The sequence below is a fragment of the Psittacula echo genome, assembly GCF_963264785.1.
Source record: "Psittacula echo genome assembly, chromosome: 3".
NCBI lineage: Eukaryota > Metazoa > Chordata > Aves > Psittaciformes > Psittacidae > Psittacula > Psittacula echo.
The window spans coordinates 22,928,072-22,947,572 of NC_137736.1; the positions used below are offsets into that span (position 1 = coordinate 22,928,072).

Here is a 19,501-nt window from a genome sequence, read left to right on the forward strand (position 1 = left end):
AAGTGAGGAACGGGAAGTGAAGAAGCCCTTAAAAGGGTTTTTTTTTTGGTTTGTTTGTTTGGTTTTGTTTTGTTTTGTTTTTTTTTTGGGGGGGGGGAGGTGGAGAAGGAACAGAATTTAATGCAAGATAATACTTTGTCATCCCAGCCTGATTTGAAAGGAATTGGACAAAGAGTAAAATTTCTTTCCAACACCTTTTTGGACACTATTAGTCAGGGAAACAATTTTATCGAGTTAAATGAAACAGAGAGGACTTGAAAAAATAACTGCAAGATGAATGTATGGTTTTTTAAATGCTGCATTGAAGCAAATATTATCAAACCATGTGAACAATGAGTAGCTTTGATGAAAATTATCTGCACACAAATAGTGCAGCATATGTCAAGAACACAGTGTAGAAGCTGTAAAATTGTATGAGAAAGAGCATGACTCTGTATTGGAAAAGGACAAGAAGAAATGGCCTAGCACTCCAGCACAGCAGCCCTACAAAAAAGTTTTCTTTAAAATCCCCCAAACTGCTCCTGTTACCTTTCTTACACGTAACCATCAGTCTGAGCAGAGATAATTTCTGCTCTTATTCTCAGTAATTTGCAAGCCATTTCTGATCTCACTATATTATCTGAATAGTTTCTTGTCTTTAGCATGATAAATTCTTTGGGAACATTAATTTTAAAATCCGCTTTGTATACTGCAGCATAGAAGGCAAAAAACATTAAAACTGATACAATCTACGAGCAACAAACACGGGAAGGGCAAATATTGATCAAACTGCACAGAAGCTGCAGTGGAATAAGGCAGTGTTTGTAGGTTCCTACAAACTGTGCTCGTGTTGTACTTTAAGCCCAAATTCTTCCCGTGATGTTATTACTTGATAATCTCAGGTTTAAAAAGATTCATACTCTACTGTGGGGTCGAGGGGGGAACTGAATTACAGGGCCGTAAATGCTCAGGCTCTGTGTGACCGACGAGCAGTAGTCACTGTTCATTTGGTTGCATTAGGCTCCCAGGGCACGGTTTTTAGGTACTTGGCCCTATCAGAATCCGCAGCTCTCTTCAGCTCTCCCTACACATCAAGCTTCAGTGGTTGGAGACATGTAACTGAGGTGCAGTTCCCGCGTACCGTGCACGCACTCAAAAGGTGGGGCGGGCTCCTCGGCTGCCGTTCACCTCCTTTTGTCCTAACTCATTCTGGGCGGCCCAGCGCTCCCGGGGCTCTGCCAGGCTGGCTTTCCCCTGCCTATGCCGATGCCCAAAGCCGAGTCCTTCCCTTCCCTGCCCTTGACTCCACAGAACGGAGTAATGGAGTGGCAGTTGCTTTCCTCATACCCTTTACCTGCGATGCCAAAATTCAGTGTGGCTTGCCGAGACCTGAAACCCTCCCTACACTTTAATCAGCAGTGAAACAGTTAAGGACGTTCCCGTTTAAGCTGAATGCCAAACGCCATCACCTCCCGGCTCACCCAGCTAAACCTAAATGGGAAGGGGAAGATCCACAACTTCAGGCGCCGTTTGGTGCCGAGGTTTATGGCCGACACGAGCAGCCAGCGCTGGAATTGCTCAACAGTTTCCTGCAGACCCCCGGGAAGCGCCGGGTTCTTGCCGCCAAGGCACGCCGGTGGCTGTCAGACCGCAGGGCGGGACACCCTCGCCGGCACGGCAGGGGAAAAGCCCGCAGCCGGCCCCCAGCGGTACCGAGGCGCTCTGGGTTTCGCCGCTCCCCCAGCCAGGCCGTGGCTTCCCCGGGCGGCCGCTGCAAAGCGGTGGAAACTCCGCTTTCCCGCGGGACGCAGCGCGAAGAGCTGCCCCTTCGAGGGGCGGAGGGACACTTGTACCCCACAGAGGACGCGGGGTACTTCTCGGCGGCGGGGCGCGGCCCAAGGGCCCGGGCTGCTCCCCATTGGGCCATAGCCAGGCCGGGGCTATCCCGCCAAGATGGAGGCGGCCGGTGCAAATACGGCGGGAATGGGCAGGGGTAGACCTGCGGCCTCCGGGAGAGGGGGGCGGCTGTGGCGGGGGGGCTCCGCCCGGGGCAGGTGCGCGGGGAGGCGCCGCCGGGGAACCGCTGCCGGGCGGTGGCGGTGGCCGAGCCGAGGGCGGGGCTGGCGACAAGCTCTGCGCTCCGGGCACGCTGGGCGGTGGCAGGGGCGGCCGCGCTGGGAGTGACAGCGGGGCCTGAACGGAGTCGCGCTGCCCCATGCCGGCCGCCCGCCCGCCTGGTGGTGACTCGGGCTCCCCCTCCTGCCCCTCCTCCTCCACCGCCTCCCGCTCTGCTCGCCCAGCCCGGGCCCGGCCCAGCCGCTGCTGCACGGCGCCGCCGCCGTCCGCCGAGCCCGGGGCGCAGCTGGAAGCCGTGTAGGGGCCATGACGGTGGAGCAGAACGTGCTGCAGCCCGGCGGCGCCGCCAAGGTGAGACACCGCCACGGCCCTGCGCTACCCGCCCGCTGCGCCAGGGCCCGGCCTGAGAACCGACTGCTCGCCCCTCGCCGCGTCCCAGCCAGCCGGCCCCGCCGGGCCTGGCCCCTGCCCTCTCCCAGAGCTGGGGCCGCTTTTTTTTTACGCGGCCCCAGCACCCGGTCCCCGCCCCGCCGGCAACTTTTCCCCCCTTGCAGCGGGGGTGCAGCCTCCCCATCCCCCGCAACCTCTCCGCCCTGCGGGAAGCTTCTGTCGGCCGGGGGTATGGGGGGGGCGGCCTTCACCGCGCCATGGCCTCTCCCGGTACCCGCCGCCTCAGACCCGGGCTGGGGCCGGGGTGACCTCGAAGCCACCGCGGGGGCGCGGCCGGGTAGCGGGGGCCTCCGCCACCCCGGCCCCGGGTCGGGTCAGCTCTGAACTGGGCTTGGTCTTCTCCTCTTCTGTGTCCTGCTGCTCCCCGGGCGGGCGGGCAGCCCCGGGCTGGGACGACGCTAGGGCCCCGGTCAGGCCTGTTGCACTTAGAGAGCTGGCAGGTAGGGCAGCAGGATGGGGGTGGTGGGTGTAGTGCCTGAGCCTCCAGGCGCGGTGTGGGCCGGGAGGTAGGTGCTGCACATGCACGGCGTGACCCTGGTGCGCCGGCATCCGTGCCTGCGAAAGGTGAACGCTATTTCTAGCGAGTGACACACGGCTCGCCACCACGCTCTCCTGCTGGGGTGAAGGAGTGCTGGGTTTAGGGACTCGTATTAACTGGGGTCGTGAAATGGGGTTCAGCGAATGGTAGCGTGTGTGAATCTTCCTCTGAGCACCAGGAGTTGCTGGAAAATGTTTCTCCGTCCTTTTTTTTAGGACACCTTCTAATGCTCTTTTTTACTTTAAATGAACTGAACTGGCAAAAGAAAAAGAAACCTAAAGTTAAATCACAGCACTTTTAAAGTTATCTTTTATTTTTTAAAGGTAGCCGTTGCTGATTAATGTAACTGTTCTGGTTAGTAATATGACTGCTTCTTCTTCCCTATATATATATATATGACCTGTGATGCTTTTACAAGAGGATAAAAGTAAATGTGCTTTGGTATAGTCAGTGCTGAAGCTAAATGGCTCCAGCTGTAAGTGCGGACAGTGGGAATGCAATGATTAAGGTATAATTGATTAAAGTGGTACAACTTATGTTCAAGAAGCTCATTTGGAGGAAGAATCATGTCTTGCCAAGCTGCTATCATAGTTTGAAGTAGTTAGCACTGATTGTGGCCTCTTCAGCAGGAAGGCAGTGGTTGAACACGCTAATTTTGTCCCCTGGTTCCTCAGTCAGTGTTTTCGGTTGGGGTGTGCTAACAGGGTGGAGTAGCAGAGTTTTTTTGCCAAGTCCCATGCTATGTGTGTGTCTTCTGTGTTTAACAACTTCATTTGTTGCTGCTGTGCACCTGTCAGCTTTAGTAAGCAGTGTTACCTTTTACAAAACCTGTTGTTGATGATTTATTTAAACATCCCTTAATGATCACATCAGATACTCTGTTATTTAATACTTGGTAGACGCTGGTCAGAACTGCCTGTTGCACTGTCAATAATCTCGAAGAGGAAATGTTACCATTTTAGCTAAACTGCTGCTTGCAGGTCAGTAGTTCAGCATTACTTTAGTTTCAAACTGAGGATAAACCTGAAGGGTGGTTGGAGATTGTGCTAGGTCACCTAGTAATTCACACTGCAGTGAAAAAGGAAATTAGCAAAAACTCTAAACTTGTGATCAGCATCTGTGGATGATGGTTATGTGTATCTAGAGAAACTGTATAAAACAACAAAGCTTTTTTCAATGAAGGGATTTTATTTTTTATTTCTTCTGTTGAATCATCTTATTATGATATCTGAAACTCCTTGTTGCCTATTTTATCCATAGTTGCGTTTGGGGGCGGAGGAGGGGTAGGGGAAGGTGAGAGAGGAAGGGAGACCAATCTTGAGAATGTTTTGCAGAACAAAATATTATCTTACTCCAAAGCGAGTATCTCATTGCCTAGTGAGACTAATGAATAGCTAACTAGATGACAAACTTAACATTGTTTGGCTTATTTGCATGTAAGAAGAAAAATTATCAGGGTAGAGTGGCTGATGCATGGTTGAAAGGTGGAGAGGTTACCATCCTGTCATCTTCCCTCAAAAGGAGAAAATCCCATGCTCCACAAATAATGAGTTTGTTCTGGAGACCTCAAAGTTTGTTATGATTGTTTTCTGTTAGTGTGAAGAAACCACATACAAGCAGAAATATATTGGATTTCCAAGAGATGCTTGAGTCATCAGCATACCTTATGCAGAACTGCGGTTCCCAACATTGTTCATCAGATGTTTTCTTACTGTCATACAGGAAGTATGTGTCAAACTTCAGCAGTACTTGGAGATGTAGGTTTGTATTAATAAATGCTCTAACTACAAACAGCCCATTTCCCACTGAAGCTATCTTTAGTTCATTGTGTAGTTAAAATATCTTTTGACCCGAACCAGATGCTTTTTCTTTTATGTTTACTGGTCATCTTGACTCCTAGATAAAACTTGTCATTTATCTCCTGGAGCAAATAATTAATCATGTTTCTCTCATTGCTCACAGCTCTTGTGTGCTGCTCTAATGTCATTAGGTGTCTCTAGGTTATCCGTGATGTTCGTATTAAGATTAAAGCATGTGACTAAAAGTAAATGTCCTGGGAAGTTAAAAAAACAGAATAGTTTCTTATTTTGTCCTGTCTGTATTTCTGTCCAGTAAAACCCTTTTTGTCAGGCATTTTGCTGCTGAAGACCTAACGCATGTGTGTTGCAGGGTTCCTTGGGGGCAGCTTGCGCTCGTGCACACGTATGTCAATCTTCCTCCCAGAGGAAAACTGTCCCAGGCTGCCCCTTGTACTGCGCAGACCCTTCCCTTGGCCCATGTCCCTTACTTGGTGGGTTCGACAGCATGGGCTGGAGTGGATGCTGATTTTGTTAGTAATTGGAAGAAGTGATGGAGAGAGGTCATGCATGTTTTGGCAATGTCTCAGCTCTAATAATTACCATGATGGTCATCTTGGAGCAGCAGATTGAAGAAGCTGGGTTCTAAAGGGTGATGCTTAACTGGCCTCTCAGCAGTGTGTATTACCAAGTTCTGCTGCTTTTGGAAAGAGACAAGCCAAGAGTTGGTTGATGCATGGATTTAAAGTCTGGTTTATCTGTCTTGATTTCCCACACCCACTGTTATTGCAGACCTGTGATTCAGCAGCATATTGGCAGTGTAATCACAGGAATCGTAGAATAAAGTTAGGTGTGTCAGCTCAGCTTGCTTTTTTTTTTTTTTTTCTTTTTGTTTTGTTTAAAGCAGCACAAACCTTTACAAATATTTACCACTTGAAATAATGCCTGCCTTAAAGCAAGGTATTACTTGCTTTAAGGTATTAAGCACTGCTTACTTCTTCTCCCTTGCTCTTTTTGGGGGTAGTAAGGAGAAAATTTTACTAGCTCATGTGTGTTTCTGCTCTGCTCATACCATGTGTCTGAGGTGTTTTAGTACTGAAAGATATAGCTAATGTGGTACTTACTGCTTTTCTTGCCTGAAAGCAATAGCTGCTGCTTAATACTGCAGTAGTTGTTCATACAAAGTGTGATAGTCATATGTCTCCAACAGTAGAAATAGGGAAGTTGATGCAGTCCTGAATGGCAGGAGGTGATCACAAAGGATACCTATGAGGACTTGGTATGCAAGGAAGATATTTTAGGAGTTGTGCTCATTTTTATTATTTTTTTAATCTCAATAGGTGGCAACCTTCTAAGGGTGCAGCCTTTGAAATCTTTGTGTTTCAGTCAGTTGAATTCAAGGTTGCCTGACTGACTGACTGACCATTTGCCTGGTGGAATCAGGAGGCTCCAGGCTCCTGCTCTCATTGCATAGCCAGAGCCTCTCTTGCCTGTGAGCAGCATGCAGGTGTCGTCCTGTACCTGAGAAGTGCACTCTGGTTCCTCTAATGAGGATGGGTTACATATCTCCCTATGAACGGGCTGTCTGTGTTTGAAATGTATGGCAGGCAGGTGAGCTTGAATATGGGGCGTTCTACCTGGTTCTGCTGGTATGGTTATTGAAAGCTTTATTAAGTCTTTTGTCCAGGATGGGCAGAACAACCAGACTGGTTTACTGAAAGTGTTTGCACCAGCCACTGAGTAATTTGCAAGATTATTTGAAGTGCTGTGGAGTTATTTAGATATACACATCTTGTATTTAAAAAAAAACCCAAAAGAGTTCATAAGAGAAGTCCGTGTTACTTCTAGTTACGCTTTCTACATAGATTCTTGTCTCTGTTTTCTGAAAGGTAGAGCAAGTTGCAAAGGTCAGGGATTCAGAGTAATTTTGAAAGCCCTTATCAGACTGGTATGCTGAATGCTTCTGGTTTTGTGAGTGGTTTGATGGGTTTTGCTGGGAGGGTGGGGTTAGGTTTGGTGGTAGGTGGTTTTTTTTTTGGGGGGGAGGGGCTGTTTCAATATGCAGTCCTGCTGAATTGTGGATTTTTTTATTGGTATGATATGAATATGCGCCTTTCTGAGACCTTTAATAGCAGTTTAAAACCTGTTACATTCTAGTAAACCTTTCAAAAAACTTCACTAATTATTTCGATTGAGGTAGCAGGAGTTGACAACTGTAGTACAACCACGAGCATCTGTCTGAAATAATGTATTCAAGTATCTTTTGGTTCACGCCTTAAAAGAAAAATACCGCTTCAGAATGTGAAAATGTAAAGTTTATACATTTTCCTGTTAACCCTTTGTAATATTATTTAAAAATATCTTTACTACTTCCTAAGAAAAAGCAATTTTTTAGGATAACCCTGTATCTGCAGCAGCAGCCACAGAAGATGACAAAACCCATCAGCTTCCTTGAAAAGGTCAAAACCATGTCTCAAAATAGAAAAATATTCCACATTTTTAGAAATGCTTTGTAAAGACAAGTGGGAAGATAATTGAATGGTTGCTTTTCTTGCACTCTTACGCCTGAAAAGATAGGTGAAGGCAGGAAGCAGCATCAGTAGTCCTGTGAATTTGGTTGGTGTTCATGGACTTTTCTAACTGAAGGGGAATGATAGAATGAAAGATGTGATTTCTGTTCTGCTTTTGGTTAAATCTTCTTTTCTATCTGGCTGAAGAATCTCCCCATGTGTCAACAGTCTGATTATTCAGTCAGCAAGGAGCTGGCTCCATAACTTCAATGCTGTGAGTGGTTGGGTTGAGGGAAGTCCTGGATGCGGGTGGGATGCAGCAGCCAGATTATCAATTTGGCCCCTTGCCGGGGCCTACTTAGAGGCTGCCTTTTCAGGCTGGGCTGAGATCTTTGCAGAGGTGTCTGGGAGGTTTCTAATCCTCATACATCATCTGTGCCAGGAATTGTTTGGGGTACTGCAGCAGTCACCCCATCCCAGCTGTTGCTGGCAGTGCCAGTTATGGGGGGATTATTGAGGTGCCCACAGCTGCTTGTAGGGTTCCTTAATGTTTTATTGCTCTTCGCTTGCTGTAGTGAAACTGCTGATTTGCAATTCCCAGCTGGTCATCTGGCAAAAGCTAAGAGTCAAATTTGACATTCCTGATAGTCCTTAGCATAAAAGGTAAACAAAAAGCTTAAGAGCTGTGTCTTCACTTACATGTTTTCACGTAGGAATGAATTCCTTTAAAGGTCTGACTTTCTGGTTTTGTTTGTTTGGTTTTCTTTATTACTGACGACTTGTACTTCTTATGGAACAGAGCTCTTAAAATTCTCTGTGTGCATTGCCAGGACCTGGACTGAGACAGGAAAGTCTTTTCTGCTTTCACTGATTAGGAAAGCCACATATGTGGGAGCAGCTTTCCTGGGAAATGAAAGTATCCTGAGTGCTTTCACTTTCTAATTCTTTTGTCACCAGTGTGATTACGTAAGAGTGGGGAAGATTGTGTTGGTTCTCAGTGAAGGTTTGCGCTGTGTGTATTACCAATGTAATGATATTTTGGTCTTTAGCAGCAGATAGGCACTTGTAATTTCAGCTTCTCAGCAGGGGACTGTTGACTTGTGTGTGTGGTAGCAGTGTAGCACCATAATCCAAATAGCAAGCCAGAGTAATGAAGGAGAGGCTGTTGTGACAGTGTATTTCTGAATGATTTTATGGGTTCAGGGTAGACTTCAGTCTATTTTTCCCCACATTAGGAAATAAAGACCACTTCTGTTTGCTGGCGATTGCACTTCAGCAGTCGGGGTGCTGTTAAAGAAGTCAACATCTGCAAGAGTAGAAAATATTTCACTGGAGTGAATGTCAGGTCAGTTTCACCAGCTAGGTGAAACTAATGTAACTCGCATATAACTTCCGCCAGAGAGCAAAGTGTGCAGTAGGTGGGGTGGTAACTCCTCCTGTTCACTGGAGGCTGTGAGATGTGCCAAGTTTTGGTTTATGGGTGGTCAAGTATAATTAAGAGGGAAAAGCTAGTACTGCGAGTCACAATAGTTGCGTGTAAAACTATGTAAAGTTGAAACTTCCGATGAATTCTTCATCTTTTTTATTATTGAAAAAAAAAAGGAGGGGGAGAAAATACAGTGACAAAGTAGTATAAAGCTGTGAGGCTGAAGTGAAGATGAGGTGATGAGATGCTTTACTGCTGAACAGGATAGTGGGATCATGACCTGCATGATGGTACAAACTCAGGGCTTCATGCTGAGTAAAAGGAAATACTTTTTCCTGTTTCCGGCATCGGGTTGGCAAATGGCATCTCTTGCTGGTTTTTGTGAACACTTGTAACATAATTTGGCAACACAGCCATCTGAACAGTGGCTTGTCAGATTTTTGAATGTTTACTTACATTAATGCTGTGCTGAATATGAATGTTGTCAGAAGCTGTATTGTGCCAGCATACCTCAGCCAAGCTTGCAGGTAGAATGGAGAGCAGCTGTAGTGGCTCTTAGTCACCATCTAAAATGTTGCATTTTTACAGCATTAAAATATGTGCACTCTCATTGTACTGCAGGCTTTAGATCTCTTTACCATGAGGTTTCTTTAGGACTTCAGAACTTGGAATAAACTAAGAGTTCTACGGGCCATTAACAGAACATTTCGCAAACTTCTTTTAGAGTAATCTTGTCCATACCACCTTTCAATTCTATGTTACCATCCCAGTTTTCAGAAGTGAGTAAAGGGAATATAAGCCTGTCTCATTGCTGCAGTGGGTTACACCTCACTGGATGGATATTCCAGGCAAGTATGCTGGTCTGTGCACTGGAGTAGATGTGGTGGTGTGCTGCCTTCTGCTGATAGCTGCAGGGCTGTGCCTTCTGGTAGAGGGGTAGTTTTAACATACTGAACAACATAGTGGTTTTCCTGGTGAATGTGGTGCAGAATCTGTGGGTTTAGGCTTAAACGTGAATGAGATGTTAAGCAATGTTTTGAGTCAATGTTGAGATTCTGATGAAGTGCTGTGAAGGAATAATTGGATCCTAAGATGGTGTCAAGGACAGATTGATTCAAAATGTCCTGAGTAGGACATTGTGATAACTTAAGTGGTCCGATGTAGGCTTTGTGAGGTCTCGCCTGTTTAATTATAGACTGGTTTTGCATGTATTTAATAACATCATCAGTTTCAAGCATTTGAAAATCACAATGAAATTATTTAATCTGTTTAGACTCTTGTGTTTTAAGAAGGCACTGATTTATTTATTTTCCACTTAGGTTTTACAGTTTTCATTCTTTTGAAAATGTTTTTGTCTATGTGCTTTTGCTTTTCTTTGTCATAATGGATGAAATTCAGGAGCATGTTGAAAGCAATGAGCAAGAGAGTTTTCCTAAAACCTGATGTTACCTGATGATGGGTCTTTAACAGAAACAGCGCTGTTGTGAGAGGTGGCAACACTGAGTGCCCAAGGTTTTAATGTAACTCTCTGAAGCCAGGATATTGGAGAGGTGGAATCCAGAGAACAGATGATGTGGAGTAGCCTGAAGGCTGGAGTGCAAGTAGGTTAACTTTGGCAACATTGCCTGACACAGATTTATGTATGTAAACCACTTTTTTTTTTTTTTTTTTTAAGGCATCAGAAATACTGGTATGCAAATTCTAATAGTTTTTATTCTCAGAAGCACAGCTTTGACTTGATGTTTTTCTTTATGGTAGGTTTCTGAATTACTTCAACTGGTGAATTCTTGCTGGAAAAAATTATGCCCTGCGCAGCATTTCTGTTAAAATGTTTCTGCTATCAGCTAATTGGCAACAGTCAAGCTTATCAAAGTTTAGGTGTCAAGCAAATGCAAATTGTGCTTAGAATATCCTTGACTAAAGCATTTTTAGCCATCAGGTGAAAGCATATTTTTAAGCTTTACAGTAAGCATATGTAGACAGAATAATCATAGTATTTAATAAAAACTTTTCAGGGAGGCATTAGTGTTTTCAAGGCATGATCCATAGCTATGTAAATTTAGTTGGCACATATCTTACCTTGGTCTAGGCAGAATTCATTGAAATTAATGCACATGGCATAATGGCATTATGCCTCTGTGGTTCCTTGCTACCAGCTGATGTGTCATCATTTCACTCCGGTTGTACCCCATATTCCAGAGGGCTCCTTTTAATAAAAACAGGGTGTTCGCTTGACATTAGGGTCTAAGTCCAAGATACAAAAGTTTTGTAGTTATATTTAATGCCATCTATTACTTCTGGTGAATAGTAAATGCTAGGCTTGAGTTTGTAAGTTTAAAGTTTGTGATAGCTGTTCTCACAGTTGTATGACTTCAAGAAAAGCCAGATACCTGTGCTGAAAACTCCTCTTCTTATTCTTAGACAAAAAATCGCTCTTTCTGAATTTCAGTAGAATTTCAGTTAAAAAAAAAAAATAAATTGATTTTAGTCGTGTTTTTACTGGGATTAAGCCAGAAAAAAAAAAATGCATCCAGGTGAACACTTTGAGGGTGCTTTAAAGTAAATAGCTAGGAAAGGCTGGGTATACACAGGCACGTGGCATTCTTAATCCTCTTCAGAAGAGGAGGCGATGGTGAGAGCAGACTCCTACTCCACTTCCCTGTTCTGTTTGGTTTCATTTTATGCCTCTGAAAGTTAACTGCTTCGAAACAGAAATTTCTCCTGGGACTGTGAGTGTTGGAAATGTACCTTTTTTTTTTTTTTTTTTATTGAATAAAATCACTTTCCAAAGTGCATAGGTGTGAATGGCCTGGTTAGAGGGCTGAATACTGTGTACTTCGTTGTATCCCAGAAATCTTAGGTTATGACTGAGAAAGCATTCCTGTGTTTTGCAGATTTTAACTTTTGCTTTGTTTTGGTACAGAATCGTGGGGAAATATGTAAGAGAAAGCTTTTAAGCTTGTAAATGTGTTTTTTTATTTTTTTTTTTAGTTTTTAGTTTCTTCTAAAACTAAATGGCTTTTGGGCAGCTTGCAAAGTTGTTTCATCTCTTGGTAATGTTACCTACTTGCCCATTTGTCAGCTGCTTTTCTTCTAATTCTGCTTGTGTCTCTCATATAACCTCTCACCTGTTTGAGGACCATGCCATTTTCATTTAGAGACTTTCCCACTACTGTTTTGTTTCCTTACATTAGAGCCTTTTAATTATTCGGTGGTAGTAACTGGCAAGATTTTAATTCAGGCACCTAAGCTTATAAGTCTCTCAAGTCTGGTGCTTTTTTTTTTTTTTTTTTAATGAGGTACTAGAATTAAGTCTTCTCTTTCTCATTGTATTCCTTTACTTGTTTGGAAATTAAAAAATAACCAACGTCTTACTGGCAGCTTTTAAAAGTTCCTTCTAGTCCCGCATGTGTTTTGCGGGACTTGGTGCTGAAAGCCACAGAGCATCTCTTGTGACAGTCCTGGCTGGACCCAGAGAGGTTATAGATACACCATCCTGGAGATGTTCAAGGCCAGGCTGAATGTGGTTCTGGGCAACCTGATCTAGTTGAAGATGTCCCTGCTCATTGCAGGAGTTTTGGACTAAATGATCGTTAAAGGTCCCTTCCAACCCAAACTATTCTGTGGTAATTGTCACCTCGTCTGAAGCTCACTGGGCTGTTTCTTTGGGTGTAGTCTTCTGGTCCACTGGTAAAGATAAGCAGATTTCTGCATCATCACCAGTTCCAGCTCTTACTAACTTGGTATGTTGCCTCGAAGCTTTTTCTGTGGGTGATTTAAAGATGACTGGTAAATGTGCCACCTACTTCCCAGTGTTCAGTGGAGGTATGTATGCAGCGTACAGACTCTGGTGCTTTAATACAGACCAGGGAAGGAGTTTGCAGCTGCCTGCTGTCCCCAACAAAGATGCCAAAGACTCTGTTGCTTTGTGACCTTATGGAGAAAAAAGGGTTGAAGATTTTGCTATTGGAGTTTATTATCTCTATTGGATGGGGAATGTGTGGGCATAATACTACTGCTAGGAAAGCAGCACAGAATTTAAAATTTTTGTTTCAAATTATTTTTAAAAATGTAAACTGCTTAGAGGAGTCTTTCATACCCCTTTTACTCAGGTCAGCCTATGGAGTTTCAGCTAGTGAAGGATGGTGGAAAGTTACCAGTGGTGATATTACAACACCACCAATGAGACAGGGAAGACAGGGCTGAATTATCACAAGTTGAGGTCATAAACTAAAGTTGTCGTAAGTTTCTTGAGACCATGTCCTAACATATTAGAATATAACACATTTAGTTTTCCGTGGGAGCTGAGGCAAATGTGTGTTTCAGTGTAAAGTAATTAAAAATTCATTAAAAAAAAAACAAAACAAACAAAAAACCCCCCAAAACCCAAACAAACAAACTTGAAACAAACAACCCAAACTAACAAAACACAGCAAACAGAGATTCTCAATGTTATGTTTTTTCTTTCTCCTTGAAAGAAAGCAGCCTAGAAAATGTCAGTTGCCCTTTGTGGAGTGCACTGCTGAATTTATAATTGAATTTCTTCGGTTGTGAGGTAGTAAAATTATATGCTGATGATTGGTATAAATCACAACACGTCTTTAAATAATATAATGTCACTGTTGTGTTTGAGGTTCATTTTAATTCTAGTGTCATCTGCATCCATTCAGGTTATTACTTAATGCACATGAAAGCTGCTCGCTGACCTTCACAGGCCAGCAGCCTGTGGTGTTGCAGCAGCCTTTCTGCCGGGATGTAGCACGTGCCACACTGGCTTCCTGCCGTTTCATCCAGAAAAGGCGGGAACTGCTGTCAGAAACCTGTCACCTTGCAGGCAACCTGTTAATACTGCCCCAAATCTTAGCTGACTGATGTTATCTGTAGGCTTGTTCTTGTGCAGAGAACTAGCAATGTGTGTTTCTTCATAGGACTTATTTCTAAATGATTAATATAAGCTGTTAAATAGTTTTACTGCATGCTACAAATAATGGTGTGTAACTTTTCTGATGGAATTTCCTCTTGTAATGCACCTTGGATTAAAAGTTGGGGTGGGGCTGAGTTCACCACTGTAAGACCTCACTGCAGTGGGGTAGAGGTGCTCTTCTGCGCTGCTGTTCCCCAGCCACCTATGTTATTTCAGCCTAATTTCTTCTGGTCCATGGAGTGAGCAGCAGCAGGCAGCAGCACTGGGAGCTGTGTGCTGGCCAGGTGGAGAGCCGGGGTGCTGCTGAGGGTGTTGGGGGGCCCTGGGGTTGGTGGCCTCGTGTTGTTAGGGCTGTTGCATGAGAGACAGGAGGGCTGGCATACATGCATACTCTGATCACAAGGCCCGTTTCCTTAGGAAATCGGGTTAGTAATTATTTTTTTCAATCTGACTAAATGGAAAAGACTTTATTGAAAGGCTTTCTGTTACTATATTTTTTTCCTCCTTACTATTCAAAGTAGACAGGTGAGTTCTTTACCCAAATGTGTCACTGCTACTGAATACTCTTCATAATAGAGATTTGCAATTTAACTTTTATTTAGGATTTCTTTTTTATAGGATTGCTGTACTATTCTGAACTTTGCGTGGAAAAATTGTTTATGAAATCCAACCTGGTTATTGCTTACCTAGGGCGCATGGCGGGGTTGTTCAACATGAGCTGGCATCTCTGATACCTGTGCCATTAACAGTTGCAGTAAATGAAATCTTTCTGGTTGTGAATACCTAAACCAGGGAGTAAAGAAGAGCTTATGGGATTTCAGCTTTTGCAGGTGTGGGCACTCATTTGATGGTGCGCAGCTTTGTATGAGTGTGCATTCATTTGTATGGTGTGCAGCTTTGACAAACAAGAAACAACCAGGAGCATCAGATCCATTACTGTATGAATTTTATATTAATCTTCTTTTGGAGTAAGTTTTCTGCAGTAGTGCCTAAGTAGGTCAAGGACTGCAGGAGGCTTTTCCCCTTTCAGTTTCTTTCATGCGGTAAAACCAGGATTAAAATAAAGGCAGTGAAACAATTCACTCTCAGGAGGCTGCAGCTCCACAACAGTTTAATATAGTGGAATTAGGTGCAGCCTTGGTCTTGTCCTCTCCCTTGTCCCACCCCTGGCTCTTGCAAAGTCAGCAGGAAATTAATTAAAACCAGAGAGCATCTTTCTGATGGTTTATTGGGAGCCTGGGCTGGCTTGCCAGGGGTTCATGTAAGTGACAGTGCTGGCTCGAAGGGAGGAGTGGCTTGTGGCCAGAGCAGGCCTTATGTGGCAATACCAGCCTCTAGGCTGGTCAGCTCTGGCAGGAGCTACAGCTGGGGAAGGACAGCTGACTGGTCAGAAGCAGCTTGTGGTCTGACAGCCCCTTTGAACTTTATGGTTCGCAGACATTGCAGAGGCTGGGATCCTACCAATCTGAGGACACTTGCAGCTTACAGAGTTGGTCTGCTTGTTCATAGAGTTCTTGTTATAATGACAAGAGTGAAAAGAATGAAGGGGCTAGCTTGATGTTGTTTGTTTTGGTTTAGGAGTTCTTCTGTATTATGCAGAGCAGGGTGAGACTATCATGATGGCTATTTGGAAAAAAACAAAACCCTAAATAAATAAATACCCCCCCAATAAATAAATAAACACTTGAATGGGCTAGCAGGGCTGCCGTCTCAATTTGACAGGTAGGTCTTAGCCTTTCAGTGGCAAATAATAAATGGATGATGAAAGGACTGTGAAGAGCCTCAAACTTGAGGGAGAACAGCTTTTGTTTGGTGTGATGAGTTAAACTGGTTGGGATGCAAAAGAAAAAAATCTTAGTGGGAAGCTAAAATGTGGATCTTTGCAGTATTGTTTTAGGCTTCAGAAAGACAAGATCTCATGAAAGACATTCAAAAGAACATTTTTAATAGCTGCTACAGTAAAATAATGATACCCTGGGCAATAGACTTTCCTGTGAGGATAAAGCTTGTGCCTTGGTGAAACTACTTGGGTAGACACTGTAAAATACAGTATTTAAGCATGATGGTAAATGTATAAAAACAGAAGAAAAAACAAAGTAGCCAAGAGTGATTGGAAAGTATGTGTGTGTATATATGTGTGTATATTTATGTTTGTGTACACACACAGTTAGCTGTCTGTCTCTTGTCCTCGAGCCTCCTTCTCCTTTCTATTTGTATCATGTCACCTATCGTTAAGTCACAGAATCACAGAATCCCAAGGGTTGGAAGAGACCTCAAAAATCATCTAGTCCAACCCCCCTGCAAGAGCAGGGTAACCTAGAGTACATCACACAGGAACTTGTCCAGCCGGGCCTTGAATATCTCCAATGTAGGAGACTCCACAACCCCCCTGGGCAACCTGTTCCAGTGCTCTGTCACTCTCACAGTAAAGAAGTTTTTCCTGATGTCCACTGACTTTAATTTGCTGTGGCTTGTGCATAATGTTGGCAGCTCTCTGGACACTGGAGTCTGAGTGTGTTGAGGTGGGACTAGGTTGTGGACTGAGGCTGGTGCATGCCACTGCTATGTGGCACTGCCCAGCTGGTGTCTGCAGGTGGGCTCTTGGAGGAATCCTTCAGAATTTTAAGTGTAGTTTACAGATAATGTGTGCTGGTGCTTTGAAAGACCCCCCTCGCTGCCACCAATAACCGGTCACCCATCAGCTTTGGATCAGAGCAGAGAGATTTTTAAGCTAATTACTGTCACAGTTGTTGGAGTGTGCGTGAATTGAAAGTGATTTTTGGTGAAGCAAATTTTCTTGTGGCTGTTCAAGTGTATATAACCTGAAGCTTAACTTACATCTAGTTAAATGAAACTAAAGATCTCATTGGCTTTACTGTAGTTAATTAATTTTTAGAGCTGCTGTCATTACTGTTGGGAACTTCGCTGTTGTGCTGAGCAGGGTGTAAGAAACCATGACCGTAGTTTAAAACACACAGACCTCAGAAGTCTCAATAATTTTACATTTCTGACACCTCTTATGTTTTCACTAAGTACAAAGGCTGCTGTCCTTTCTTGACTGTCAGCCTGTCACTGAAGCTCGTTTAAGAGTAGTTGTCAGTAAGAGCTGGAAATGTGAAACTAAGCAATTTTTTACCTGCTCCTTCACTCAAGCAACACTGTTCATGAATCAGTTCATGGACTACTTTTAAGATAGAGCTTCAGTTACTTTTATGTTGTTTGTTCCTCTTTTGGTTTGGAGGACTGGTTTTAAACCACGTTGCTTTGAGGGAAATGACAAGATTTTTGATCCAGTTCATGCTTCTTTGTCATAGATCACACCATTTATTATTCTTGTAAGTTAGTTTAAATGGCTTTACTGCTTCGTTAGTGTTTGTTCTTGCTTCGTCTTTATAAGGGCTACTCATCTTGCCTTCAGCTACTGTTTTCTTCTTTTGTTGTTGTTGGTGTGTTGTTGTTGGTTTTTTTCTTTTCTCCACTGGGGAAAACTAAATCTCTTGGTACTGTAAACTGAGCATGGTTGGTTGTACTCCATGTAACAGACCTGCAAGGCAGTTGAGTTGGAGTACAGAGCTGAGTTTCACTCCTTCTGTGGCCGGAGGGAAAATGAGACAAAATCCACTGAATGAGTTCAAGGAAGTGTGTTTCTGTTGCTTTCTGAATGTTCTCCATATTATTATATGTATGTACTCAGTGGTGCCTTTTCCAGCTTTAGCACCCCAAATCTTTAGCACCCCAAAATTTGCCTAGGAAGATCCATACAATAAGGTGATGCTTCCCTCTTACTTTATTCTTCCCACCCCCTCCCACCCTGAGCTGTGTAAGAAATCTGGCTTCAGTGTCTCATTCTTTCTTTGTGTTGTTTATGTGGGGTTTGCCTTATATTTACTGTCAGTAACTACACACCAGACTCCTCAGACCTCTCTTTGCAATCTCAAATCTCTCTTTACAATTTCAAAAAGTGTAAAATTAGCTTGAATTAAAATAAATGTGCTATATGTTGAGAGTAAATGAGACTCTTCTTAGCTGCATAGGAGGCTCAAGAATAGTGAGTGTTTACATGAATGCATGCTCTCTTGTTGTGTAGAATCCTTAATATTAAAACTTGAAATTCATTGAGAAGTCACTTGTTAAAGCATTTTCAGTTGAAACAGTACAGCTTTGTTATTGTTCACAGAAACCGTAGAAATATAGTGAGAGTATTCTGAGTGTTGTTTTATGATTAATACCGTTATATAAGACTCTGATTAAGTAGGATCCGTTAATTTTTCAGGGAGGACTGTATGCGCACGAGTAATGCATTCCAGCCTTTTCTGCATTTTATTTGGTCCAGGCTGTGGTTGGCTGAAGGTTACTGCCATACGCTGTGTCCTTTTGCTTCCTTGAAGGAAGTTTGCTCTCAGTCCAGTTGCAGATAGGTAATTATCCCCTTGCACAAGCTGCTGCTGTAATTGGCAGGTTTGGGAAGTCTGTGCAGAGCAGTCATGGGCTGAAAATCTGTGGTCTTGGTGCATGTCCTCTCTCTCCACAGGTGAATTTTGTCCAAGCTGAGATGCATTTTGCATTTGTATGTGTATAAAAAGCCTTCTTTACCTACTTTCTTAGAGAATATGATGTCATGCAAGAGATTTCCCTTTCCATGACAGAGCAAAAGAAAACCTAGTTAGCACATGACAGGCAAGGGAACCTAATTCTGCTGTGCTTTAAGAGGTACTGCAATAATCATAGAATGGTTTGGGTTGGAAGGGACATTAATGACCATCTAGTTCCATCCTTGCTGCCATGGGCAGGGGCACCTTCCACTAGACAAGGTTGCTCAAAGCCACATGCAGTCTGACCTTGAACATTTCCAGGATGGGGCGTCCACAGCTTTTCTGGGTAACCTGTGCCAGTGCCTCACCTCCCTCACATTTAAGAATTTCTTCCTAATGCCTAATCTAAATCTACCCTCTTTTAGTTTAAAGCTGTTTCCACCTTGTCCTGTCACTACGTGCCCTTGTAAAAAGTCCCTCTCCAGATTTCTTATAGGCCCCTCTAGGTACTGCAAGGCTGCTTTAAGGTCTTCCTGGAGCCTTCTCTTTCTCCAGGCGGAACAACCAGAACTCTCTCAGCCTGTCTTCACAGGAGAGGTGCTCCAGCCCTCAGATCATCTGTGTGGCTCTTCTCTGGGCTCGCTTGAGTAGGTCCATGTCCCTGTTGTTTTGGTGGCCCCAGAGCTGAGCACAGTATTGCAGGTGGGGTCTCATGAGAGCAGAGTAGAGGGACAGGATCACCTTCCTTGATCTGCTGGTCATGCTCTTTTTGATGCAGCCAGAGATATGGTTGGCTTTATGGCTGCAAGTGCACACTGCTGGGTCATGCTCAGTTTCTCATCAGCCAACACTCCCAAGTTGTTCTCCATGGGACTGCTCTCAATCCATTCTCTGCCCAGCCTGTATTTGTGCTTGGGATTGCTCTGATCCAGGTGCAGAACCTTGCGCTTGGCCTTGTTGAAGTTCATGAGGTTTGCACTGTCCTAGCTCTTGAGCCTGTCCAGGTCCTTCTGGATGGCATCCTTTCTCTCCAGTGTGTTGGCTGCACCATACAGCTTAGTGTTGTTGGTAAGCTTGCTGAGGGTGCACTCAATGCCACTGTCCATGTCGCCAACAAACATGTTGAACAGCACCAGTCCCAGTACTGGCTCCTGAGAAACAGCATTTGTCACCAATTTCTACTTGGACTTTGAGCCACAGAGTCTGACTATCCAGACAATTCCTTATCCACTGAGTAGTCCATCTGTCAAATCTATGTCTCTCCAATTTA

The 19,501-nt window shown here is 44.0% G+C and overlaps 1 protein-coding gene across 3 annotated transcripts in view; it reads left to right on the plus strand.

Annotated features, from left to right (window-relative positions):
- Positions 1-2,361: 2,361 nt before the first annotated feature.
- Positions 2,362-19,501, plus strand: part of USP25 (ubiquitin specific peptidase 25) — a gene marked incomplete at its 5' end in the record, with an annotated part of 93,713 nt that continues 76,573 nt past the window's right edge. For all 3 annotated transcript variants that reach the window (XM_080613035.1, XM_080613036.1, XM_080613037.1), the window contains one exon: positions 2,362-2,406. In XM_080613035.1, the coding sequence (XP_080469161.1) occupies positions 2,362-2,406 (45 nt within the window). The remainder of the gene's footprint in view (positions 2,407-19,501) is intronic.